The 10461-nt window shown below is 60.8% G+C and overlaps 1 protein-coding gene across 1 annotated transcript; it reads right to left on the bottom strand.

The window, feature by feature from the left end:
• Positions 1 to 1732: 1732 nt before the first annotated feature.
• Positions 1733 to 6853, bottom strand: THY1 (Thy-1 cell surface antigen). Its single transcript, XM_054647521.2, has 5 exons — positions 6586 to 6853; positions 4319 to 4400; positions 3879 to 4214; positions 2852 to 3352; positions 1733 to 2444 (listed from the first exon to the last, which is right to left on the bottom strand). The coding sequence occupies exons 2-4, from the start codon at positions 4353 to 4355 to the stop codon at positions 3240 to 3242; spliced, it is 486 nt and encodes a 161-aa protein (XP_054503496.1). The 5' UTR covers positions 4356 to 4400; positions 6586 to 6853; the 3' UTR covers positions 1733 to 2444; positions 2852 to 3239.
• Positions 6854 to 10461: the final 3608 nt, after the last annotated feature.

The following is a 10461-nucleotide window of genomic DNA, read 5'->3' as shown; positions in this document are numbered from 1 at the left end:
GGCCGCGTAAAAACACCACCGCAGAAATTCAGGGCTCAGGTTACCAGCCAGATAAATATAGTGTCTTTATCTGACCTCACAGGGCGCTGAAATGCTCCTCTCGCATTCCAGCTTGGGGAGGCTTAAAGGGGACGCGAACCCGGGGGGGCTGGTGGCCCACGGCAAGGGGGGGCCGCGAGGGGAGACTGCGGGGGTTGTGCCAATGGAGAAGGAGCACTGAGGGTAAGCGTGAGGGAGGGAGAGGTTTGGGGAGGGACGTCGAGGTTCAGGAGGGAAAGGATAGAGGGAGGGTTAAGGGAGGGAGCCGGCGGGTGGGACGCGACCTGGTGCGTGGGGAGCAGGGAGGCACAAAAAAGGGGTGGTCGTGGCTGCCAGCAAGGTCTGGAGTAGAGCATCAGGGTGAGGGGAGGAGCTGGACTGCGTTTTGCCCCCCTTGGGGTGAACTGTAGGGAGAGGAGCCCCCTAAACCTTCAGCAGAGGTGGGCAGGGGCCAGCTGGCATGGCGTGGCCACCCCTCGTGGGTCCATGGGGACACTGGGGCACCGCTCCGGGACGCCTGACCCGCCCAGCCTACGGCATCTGCGTGGCCGTGACTCAGCGAGCACCTGCCGGGGATAATGGGAGGGATGTAATTAGGGTGGCATCTTCCTCCCTCCCTCCCTCCCTCCCTCCCTCCCTCCCTCCCTCCCTCCCTCCAGTCTGGCTCCAGCCCTTAAACAGGGAGGGACGCGTCGGGGCGTTGCTCTGGGAGGTGGCGCAGGGTCACCAATGGTGTTAGGGGGTGGTGGCAGGCTCTGCTCGTGACTCCTGGTGCCAGGGTGGCATCTTGACCCTGGGCAGGGCAGTGTGTGGCTGCTCCAGAGGACACGGGAGCCCTTGGCAGCCCCCCGGGCAGAGTGTGGGCATGGGGGCTCCAGTAGGACCCCGGTGTGATGGGCACAGGAGCTTTGGGACACGTGCACACCCGGGCCCCCTCCCATGGCCACTTCCATCCCTGGCAATTCTCTCCCCAGAGGATGGATGGGCCAGCACCACACCTGGTCTCCTGTCTTGCCTCCCTGCCACCACCGTGGGCAGTTGGTGGCCTCTGGGACGGACTGGGGGTTTAGGGACAGGGATGGGGACAAAGGGTCTGGGGGCAGGGGGCCACGGTCCAGGTGGGCAGGAAGGGGTTGCCCTGCCCAGGAAAGTCGAGTCTTGCCCCTCTGCCTGCTTCTCTCCCACAGACACTGGGGTGCTGGAGGCACAGGAGGGTTGCCTGGGGGGCTGCACCCCTTGGCAGGGTCCTGGTACCCTGCCCCACACAGCCCCTGTCCCCACCGCCGCACACACGGGCGCCCGTGGCTCCAACACACAACCTAGGTAGGGTTTTATTGTGCAGACAGAGGAACACTCCTGGATGGTAAGGTGTTGTTTTTTTGTTGTTGTTGTTGTTGCTTTTCATAGGGTTCTTTTTTTCCGTTTTTTTTCCTTTTCCCTTAACAGAATTTCTTTGATGACAAGCTGTGGAAACAACTACAAATGTTCACAAAAAAATGAGACTCGAGCCGCGTCCGCGCTCTGCCGCTGGGCTCTGCGCCTGCCCCGGCGCTCACCAGCACGCCCAGGGAGCTGGGCACAGCCAGGCCTCAGCTGGGCACGGCCTCAGCAGCACTAGACAGCAAGCAAGCAGGCAGGGATGGGCAGGGGACGGGCACGGGGGTCGGAAGCAGCTCTGGAGAGGAGCAAGGAGTGGGGAGCAGCTGCTGTGTATTGCTCTCAGCCGTGGTGGCACAGCCCGGGCTGCACGGGTGGCACAGCTGGGGTTCACCCCATGCACCTGGATGCTCCTGCCTGCCTCTTCCTTTCCCTGTGCCCTCCCCTGGGTGAGGCTCCTCGGGGTCCCGTGGGCATCTGGGCAGCCCTGGGCTGGCAGATCTGAGCTGTGCTGGCCATCCCTGTCCCCGCTCTCGCCAACCCCTGGCACCATCCTGGCCTTACCGAGGTTGTGGGCTGCCCTTCGGTCCTTTGCTGCTCTTAAGGGGAGACAGGGAAATGCTGAAAGGGAGGAGAGAGAAGGGAGGGGGCACACAGGCTCCTCCCAGGAGCACGGTGGGATTGGAGGAAGACTGCTCTGCCTCTCCATGAGGAAGGACTGGGGTCCCCACACGTTCCCTTAGGGAAAACAAGGTGCCTGTGCAGGGAAGTCCCTATGGAGACCCTGGGGTCACACTCCCAGAGGGGAACCCCCTCCCCACCAGCCATCCTGGGTGCAGCTCTGAGGGCCCTGGGGAGGGCAGTGGGGCTGTGGCTAGCTCAGAGAGGCTCTGCTTGCCTCCACTGGTGCTGGCAGCAATTCTCTCGTCACAGCTAAGGGCTGGTCCCCGGGGAGAGCGAGTGGTGTCTGGCTCGGGCAGCCCAAAGGTACCAGATGGTGTCTGGAGGAGGCCTCACTTCCAGCTCAGCTGTAAGAAACAGATTAGGAAAAACTTGTTGCCAAAGCACGTTTGCACTGAGCCCATTCCCAGGGCCCCAGAGGAGCCCTCAGGAGGAAGGGGGGGTTCATGGTGTCTCCTAGACCTGCTCCCCTCTCTCCTCCCAGCCTGCCAGGCTCAGCAGCATCCCATGGCTCTCCTGCTCACTGAGACAGGAGTAATTTTGTGCCCTCTCTCAGCCGTGGCAGCTCAGGCTGAGAGGAGCAGGGTGAGGAATCAGTCACCTGGGTGGCAGGCAGGGTGGGTGGGGACACCAGGAGCCCTGTCACCTGCAGGGGCCACGGGCACAGCACCCACCATGGGCACAGCACCCACCACGGGCACAGCACCCACCACGGGCACCCTCTGCATGCTCTCACGTCACCCCTCTCTCTTACCTGCCAATCCAGCTGTCTTTCCCCGGTTGAGAACAGGCAAACCCCAAGAGTTAAAGGGATGGGACAAGCGAGGCTGAGGCCTCCAGTGCTCCCAGCACAAGCAAACCAGCCAGCCTACGGAGCGGGGAGGCGCGATGGGAGAAGCAACGCTGCCTAGCAGAGCCACCATGCTTCGGAGCGGGGCGCGAGTGCGTGGGATGGTGAGCCTCGGCACGGGACGGTGGTTAGCATTAATATACGGCTAAATAGAGATAACACAGAGAGGTTTCACGGCTTCCAGACGCTTCAGCTTCTCTTTCCAGGGGCTGCGAGGAAGGCGGGGTGGCTGGGGTGCTCGGTGTGTGCGTGCGTGTGTGTGCGAGCGCTGTGAGTGTGTGTGCTTCGCCTTTCACAGGGACACGAAGTCCACGGCTTGCAGGAGAGGCAGGGAAAGGAGCAGCAGCAGGAGCCACGAGGTGTTCTGGATCAAGAGGCTGAAGCCGGCGCATTTCTCCAGTTTGTCTGTGAGGAGAAGGAATGGGGAGGGAGAGAAGAGAGGCAATGAAATCCCTCGGGAATGGGGCTCAGGCTGGGAGTTCCAATGGTACTGGAACACAGCTTCTTGCCTTTGCTCTGTCACAGAAATGCAGCACGCCCCATCCTGGCCTGTTTCCCTCCCAACGTGTAGCAGCAAATATTTTTGGGACTCTGAGAAGCGTAACCCTGCCTGTGCCTGACTGAGGTGACAAGTGGATGGGCACCAGGTGAGGCAAAGGTCTGCATCTGGAGGACTGCTCCTGTGTGCTGCAGGTGTGAAGGATCCCCACTGTCCTCTCTATGGGAGGATACCTAGGCAATGTGCCCGAGGTGGGACCCAAGAGAGGCAGGAAAAGCTCTGTGAGATGGGGTAGAGTGAGTCCCACCTGAAGAGCAGGTAAGGGTCAGGACACATTTATGGAGCTCAGGGAGTTGTGGTGCTCTCTGCTGGCCCTGCCAAGCCAATGAGCAGGTGGGAAGGGCTGAGGCCAGGTGCCACTGCCTGTCTCACCTTTGATAACAGTGATGTTCTTTATCTGATTGCCAGTGTAGTCGTTGGTGGCCTTCAGCTCGCACATGTAGATGCCCTCATCGCTGGTGGTGAAGCTCTGCAGGTGGAGGCACACCAGGTTCTTGTGCATGGTGACGTTGGCTCGGCTCCGGTAGATGTTCTCGGAGACGCTGATGGTGCTGTGGATGACGTGCTTCCTGTTGTCCTTGGTGATGCTGAACTCGTAGGTCAGGGGGTTGTCGGTTTTGTTCTCATAGCGACAGTCCACGCGCAGGTTCTGGCCCAGCAGGCAGGCACTCAGGTCCTTGATCATCTGGCAGTGGGCGGCCTGGAGGACTGGGAGAGGCAGGAGGGGGTTGGGCAGGGAACAGCGAGCTCTGGGGAGGCCCATGCAGCCTCCAGGCTGCTCTGGGCCGAGCAGGGAGCAGGGAGGGATGTACCTGTCAGGATGACGGCGATGCCCACGGTGGGGTTCATCTTGCTGCTGAGGTGCCCGGTGGGGGCTGTCTCTGGGAGGGGAACCTGGGCAGGGGGAGAGAGAGGCAGTTAGCCAGGCCACTGCCCCATGGGCGTGGGCACTCGATGGTGCAAGCTTCCCTTCTTGCACAGACGATGCTCGAGCATCTGCTCCTCCGCACCAGTGCCTGATTCACTGCACAGAGCTGGTGCTGCACCCAGCTGGGGAATCAGGCACTGTGTGTCTGCCCAGCATCACCTCTGCACATCCCCAGGCAATGCCCCATCCACACATTGTTTTCCCTGTCCAGATCCCCCCAGAAGACATTAAATGAGCATGGCCAGACCTGCAGCAAGGCCTGCATGTCCAGCCTCCTCCCCCTCCTGCCCCATGGCCAGCCAAGGTTTGGACAGGTGAAACCAGGCTGTACCCCAGTGCCTGCACACCTTGACCAGGGGTCTGTGGCTCACGGTGAGGGGGCTGCCAGCTGAGGGACCCTCTTTGGGGGCCAGTGGCCGCCTGCCCTGCCAGTCCTCCAGCAGCTCCAGCGGGTGAGCTCAGCAAGGATGAGTCATTGCGATGCAGTGAGGGAAAGGGGCCAAGAGCAGTGAGGAAGAGGGACACAGCAGCTGGACAGCGAGCCAAGACCACTGAAGGATGGCATGAAACCTCCAGGAGCTGAACTGAGCCTGCTTGGCCACGGGGTGGAAGGGGTTTGGGTGGCACCATCCACTGCCTGGGTCCCTGCCCAGTGCCTGTCTTTCTCCAGGCTGTGTGTGTGGGTAAGGGGCCCGTGATGAGCCATCCAAACAGCAGGGCTGCTGATTCCAGTTGGCCCAATGCAGCCACAAGGAATCAATTAAAGGTTTGCAGCCTGGCCAAGCGGCCGCGTGGGGAATCCAGCCGCAGACATGCGGAATGGAGGGACAGCGCGGGGGAGCAGCGAGGCAGCCGGGCTGAAGGACGCACCGAGCGTCCTGCAGTCAGCCCTCCAGGCTGGCCATGGAGGGCCAGGTCCAAGAGGGGGAGCTGGTTAACCAGCCCTTCGTGACCCCAGGCTGGCAGAGGGGACAACAGACCCTCAGTTTGCTCCCTCTGAGCCTGGCAAAGCAGCCAGGGAAGGGCTAGGAATCGCCTGTACCACAGCCAGCTGCATTTTTCTATTTCGCAATTTTTGTGTTTTTCATATAACGTTCTAAGAGGAAATACCAAACCCATTTGCTCACCCTGAAGCTCTAAAAAATCTCTTTATCCAGAACCCTTATGCTTGGCCAGGAAGAAAAATTCTCTTCTCTCTGATCTTGACAACCGAGAGGTTGCCAATGGGGTAAATGCTTGAACCTCTGCATTCCTAGAAACTGTCCCTCTGTCCCTTGCTTTGTCATTTCCCAGCACCAACCTGCTCCCTTTTGAATGTCCTGGGACACTATCTAGGTCATAGCCTGTCTTTCCTCCCGAAAATCCATGCAAAGAAGCTCCCAGAGAGCAGGTTTTCCTCCCATCTACGTGCCCAAACACTCAGATTTTCTAGGCTCTGGGTTGATAGCCCTTGGACCCCTCTTCTCCTGCCAGCAGTGCTAGGAGCAGAGCAATCCAGGTAACTCCTGCAGGATCCCAGGGGTTTGCGTAGGGACAGGGCTCAGGGGGACAGCGGCACTCGAGGGGCTCCAGCTCTCAGAGGGCAAAGTCCCAACCCCCTCGGGGTCACACCATGGCGGTACCTACCCCCTTTACCCACCGGCGTCACAGGCTCAGGGTGACAAACGAGCTGCGGGGATGGGGACGGGGGCGTGCAGAGCCAGGCTGGGGGGCTGGCAGGAGCCTGGCTGTGCCGGGGGGTGGCTGCCAGCAAAGGGGGTGCACGGGGACGCGGTGCGCAGGGAAAAGCGATCGGGAGACCCCCGAGAGGGGCAGGAGGGCTCGGGGTGGGCGAGCTCCCCCCCTGCAGCAGCGCGGAGCGGGAGCGCGGCTGCGGTGCGGGCGTGCGCGGGCGCGCCCACCGGGAATGCCGCAGTCCCGAGCCGAGGCTGGGGGGCACCGGCACCGGGGGGTGGCGAGAAGCTGAGCCCGTCCCCTCCTCCGGCGCGCTCCGTCCGGCCGAGCATCCCCCGGGCGAGGGGCGAGATGCCCCCGGTGCCACCGCCGGTGCGCCCGGCGGCTGCGGACCCTCCCCCGCCCGCAGCCCCGCGCCGCGCCCCGAGCCCGGCGGCTGCTCCCGGCCCGGCAGCGTGCGCGGCGCTCGGTGCCTACCTGCGGGCGCTGTCCGGTGCTGCCCGCTGCCTGCGGGGCTGCCGGCGCTGTCCGGGGCTGCCCGGCGGGCTGTGGGCGCGGCGCTCCCGCAATCTGGGCAGGGCTGGGCGGGCGGACCCAGCGAATGGGGACCAGGAGGCGTCACTGAGGCTCGGCCCCCGGCCCTGCGGCGGGGGGCGGTGCGGGGGGGGCCCTGCCTCTGCGGGACTCGGACGCCCCCGCCCCGGACGAGGGGCGCGCACTGATGCGGAAGGTGCGGTTCGCCCCCCTTGTGTTCCTCAGGAAGGGCGACACATCCCCATCGCCATGGGAACATCATTTTGCGGAAGAGCTGCCAACCCGCAACTTCCGCGGCAGCGTGGGAGGTGTTTTGCTGAGAAAGGAGGGTGGTTGTGAAGGGGAAAAGGAGCTTGGTGTGGGCTTTGCTGAGGAGGGGGCAGGTACCATCCTCTGCCACCAAATGAGTGCAGCTCAGGTGCTCCAAGAGGCCGCTCTGCACCAGGTCACCACTGGTCTCCTCCATGTGGGAAATCCTTGTGAATCAATGATTCACAATGCTGAATCAAAGAATCACACAATCCTTTAATTTGGGAAGGATCTTTAACACCATCGAGTCCAACTGCTGACCCAACACTGCCAAATCCACTGCTAAGCCATGGCCCCAAGTGTCACATCTACAGCCTCTGTCTGTGATGGCACTGGACACAGACCTTCAGTTTTCAGCCCAGGTCTGGTGACAATGAGGACACAGCAAGGTTTTGCTCCCCACAGGCTCCCATCAGCATGTTTGGGAAGGGGATAAGCAGAGCTGCTTCTGCCCAGGCAAAATGGCTTTGGACCCAGAAAGCAGCATGGGACAAGGCCTCTTCCCTGCTCTTTGGCAAGGTCATGACAGCAGAGGAAGGCAGCAGCAGGGAGCTGTTTTCCCTGTGAGTTTGGGTCCAGAGGTATCCCAGGAAGGCACAGAGACACAGGATGGTCTGCCCTGCTCTCACCTCCTCCCACAGCCCTGGCTGGGCCCTGCTAAAAGGGCTGACACTGGGAAAGTTGATATAAAAGTCATTTTCTCCTCCAGCAGAACCTGATCTCAGGTGACACTCGAGTGCTGAGGTTTTGCAAGCTGGCTGTGCAGGGGCTTTTGCTAATTCTACAGAAACTTGGCTCTGGCTGCTCGCTCACTACATGGGCTGCAGGTGTGCTGGCCCAAACAGGGACAGCCCCCCAAGCTGGCCAGGGGGCCTGTGGTGCCTGGGAGTGTTCAGCAGGGTCCCAATGTGCTGCCATGAGGAGAGCAGAGGGCTGACCCTTGTGGCAGTAGGGTGTTGAAGGCACTGGGGCAGCATGACACACCACACTGCTGGCTCAGGCTGGCAGGGCTGGCTATGGATGGGAGGAGAGGCAAAACAACAGGGAAAGATACTGAGACTGGGAGCAGATGGATGCAAGGCAAAGAGACAGACACGAGGCATGCTGCAGTGTTGTCAGGGGGGAAGAATTGCAAGCACAAGGTCTACATCCAAACACAGCTGTGATGTGGGGCAGCACATGCAACCACACACACACACACACACATGGGTCCTTTTCACATTTATCCTCACATCTCCACAAGCTGTGTCTCCTCCACATCCCCACCCTCCACCGCAGCTACTGCACAGTGAGCCAGGGAATTCAAGCTCCAAGGACTGGCTTCTAGAGGCATGCAGGGGCCCAAGTCCCACTGTGAGAGATTTGGGCTCCCTTTCAGCCTCTGGATGTAGAGGCAGGCGTGAGTGTGCAGTATCTGGGCAGTGCTGGCAACCACTGCCCTGCCTAGCTATTTGCAGGAGGCTCCTTGCAGAGGTTTTCCCTTTTGCTGCAGATTGCAGCCTGGCTGCTGTCCCTAAACCAGAGAAAAGCACCTAAATCACACCTAATGCAGAGGCCTCTGGATAGCAGCCAGAGGAAAGGGGTGGGGAGGAGAAAACCTAATAGAGAGGGGGGCAGGCAGTGTTTGCAGTGGCAGATGTCAGTCAGGGAGACAGACAGCAAGAGGGACGAGGAGGCAGCCAAACAGGCTCAGTGCAGCACAGCAGTGCAGACACCAGCAGGAGAGAGTGGATGCGGCAGGACAGACAGACCAGCAGGCAGAAGCAGGGCACAGACAGCTCCCCTGGGAGCCCAGAGCAGCCAAACTGCCCCTGGATCCTCTCTGGAGAGAAAGCCAGGGCATGTGGGAGTCCCTGGGAGGGAATTCACTGCTCCCAATAGCTCAGTAGCTGCAGGAGGCAGGCTGGGAGCAGAGGCTCTGAGGGGCACCATGACTCGGGTGTCTGGTGATGCTGCAGCAATTAAAACCTGGCCTTGCCCAAGGACATCCTGCTGCAGGAGACACCCTTCTAGGAGAAAGGTGGATGCACATCCTTCCCAAGAGGAACATCTCTGCCCTGCCCTCAGCCTATCCCAAACACAGGAATTGGAGAGTCTCTCCCTTTTCCTCCTGCTCATGAATCACAGCACAGCAGCACACCCCAGGTCCTGCTCAAAACAATGCCCACACAGCAACCATTTGCTCCCACACTGCCAGTTGCAGGGGAGAGGTGATGTAAGGACATGGACAACAGGACCTGGGGGCAGCCGTGCTGTGGAGAGACCCCTGACACCCTCTCCAAGGCTGTTAGAGCTGGGGAGTTGCAACATGGAGGAGGTAAGGGAGGGCATCTGGGAATTGGTGGTGGAGCTGCAGAGATCACAGCCCAAGGAGGGACTGATGCTCACCTGCATCTCATGGCTCAGCCCCTGCCCCAGAGACAGTAGGGCTGCAAAGGGTTTGCTCCTCACTGCATGTAGCTAAACCCAGGCCCTTCCCACCCCATCTTTGAGGGACAAGGAAGGGAGGCTGCAGAAGAGCTGTGCCCTTGATTGGAGGGACAGAATGGCCCTCGGGAGCCCAGCGAGGCCCCACAGATGCTAAATGTAGCACGGCCCAGATATGAAGCCCCTGGGCTTTGTGGCAGTGCTGCACAGAGCAGGGGTGGAGGAGACTGTGCTCCCCTGCTTCCTGCAGGCAGCCCAGAGCCAGGCAAAACAGGGGCAGGCAGGACTCCTGCTGCAGCACTGCCTGGGGTCACATCAGCCTGGCAAAGGAGATGGCTGGCACAGAGCCCCAGCCCTGGTAGCCTGTGCCTGCTTCGTGCCTGTGTCCTGCATAAAGAGAAGCCCCAGAGAGTGAAGATCTCTAACAGTGATCAGGGCCAGGGAGTGCCTGTGAGCAGTCAGCTCCAGCCCTGCACTGACACACTTGCCAGAGGAACATCCCTCCCCTTCCCTCCCTGTTTGCCGCACGTTGTATCCTGGAGCTGCCTTGTAGCTCCCGGCTCTGTGCTTACAACCAGTGCCCCAAGGTGGGAATGTTTTCAAGGGGCTTCTCTGGGAGGCTGCCAGCACTGAGCATTCCCTGCAGTGTAAGATCCTCGCCAGTAAATCCTGCATCTCCTGCACTGCTGCCTTCCCAGCCCACTGAGATCCACCAGGCAAGACCCAGCAGAGCAGAGCCATGGTCCCTGCAGCCTGATATCCATCTGGAGGAGGGTGTGACTACCTCTGCCTCCAGCCAAAGGCCACTGAAATCTCTTTGCAAGTCTTAGGAATCCTTGTGGGAGCCAGCCAGCACGCGAGGAGCCAGCTCAGCCTGGAAGAGGAGGTTGACTGAGGTAGAGAGCTCTTAGTTTGCTCCATCTGCTCTCCAGACTGAGTGGGAAGGGTGCTTGGCTGCCTGCTCCAGCCTCCTCCTCACCGCCTCCCATCACATCCTGTTAGTTCTCAGCAGGGGCTGGGTTTTTTTTGGGAGAGCTGCTTTCTGCAAACCTGATCTCTGCTGAGCTGCCAGGGAGACTCATC

This window comes from Agelaius phoeniceus, chromosome 23, assembly GCF_051311805.1.
Source record: "Agelaius phoeniceus isolate bAgePho1 chromosome 23, bAgePho1.hap1, whole genome shotgun sequence".
In the NCBI taxonomy this organism is placed as follows: domain Eukaryota; kingdom Metazoa; phylum Chordata; class Aves; order Passeriformes; family Icteridae; genus Agelaius; species Agelaius phoeniceus.
This window is presented reverse-complemented; position numbering and strand designations above follow the sequence as displayed.

What these genes read in the sequence shown, in the direction of transcription:
- THY1 (XM_054647521.2), bottom strand. Translation starts at nt 4,355, where the DNA reads ATGAACCCCACCGTGGGCATCGCCGTCATCCTGACAG. An exon ending in CATCGCCGTCATCCTGACAG is followed by an intron (nt 4,215 to 4,318) that starts GTACATCCCTCC and finishes TGCCTCTCCCAG; the next exon opens with TCCTCCAGGCCGCCCACTGC. An exon ending in GAACATCACTGTTATCAAAG is followed by an intron (nt 3,353 to 3,878) that starts GTGAGACAGGCA and finishes TTCTCCTCACAG; the next exon opens with ACAAACTGGAGAAATGCGCC.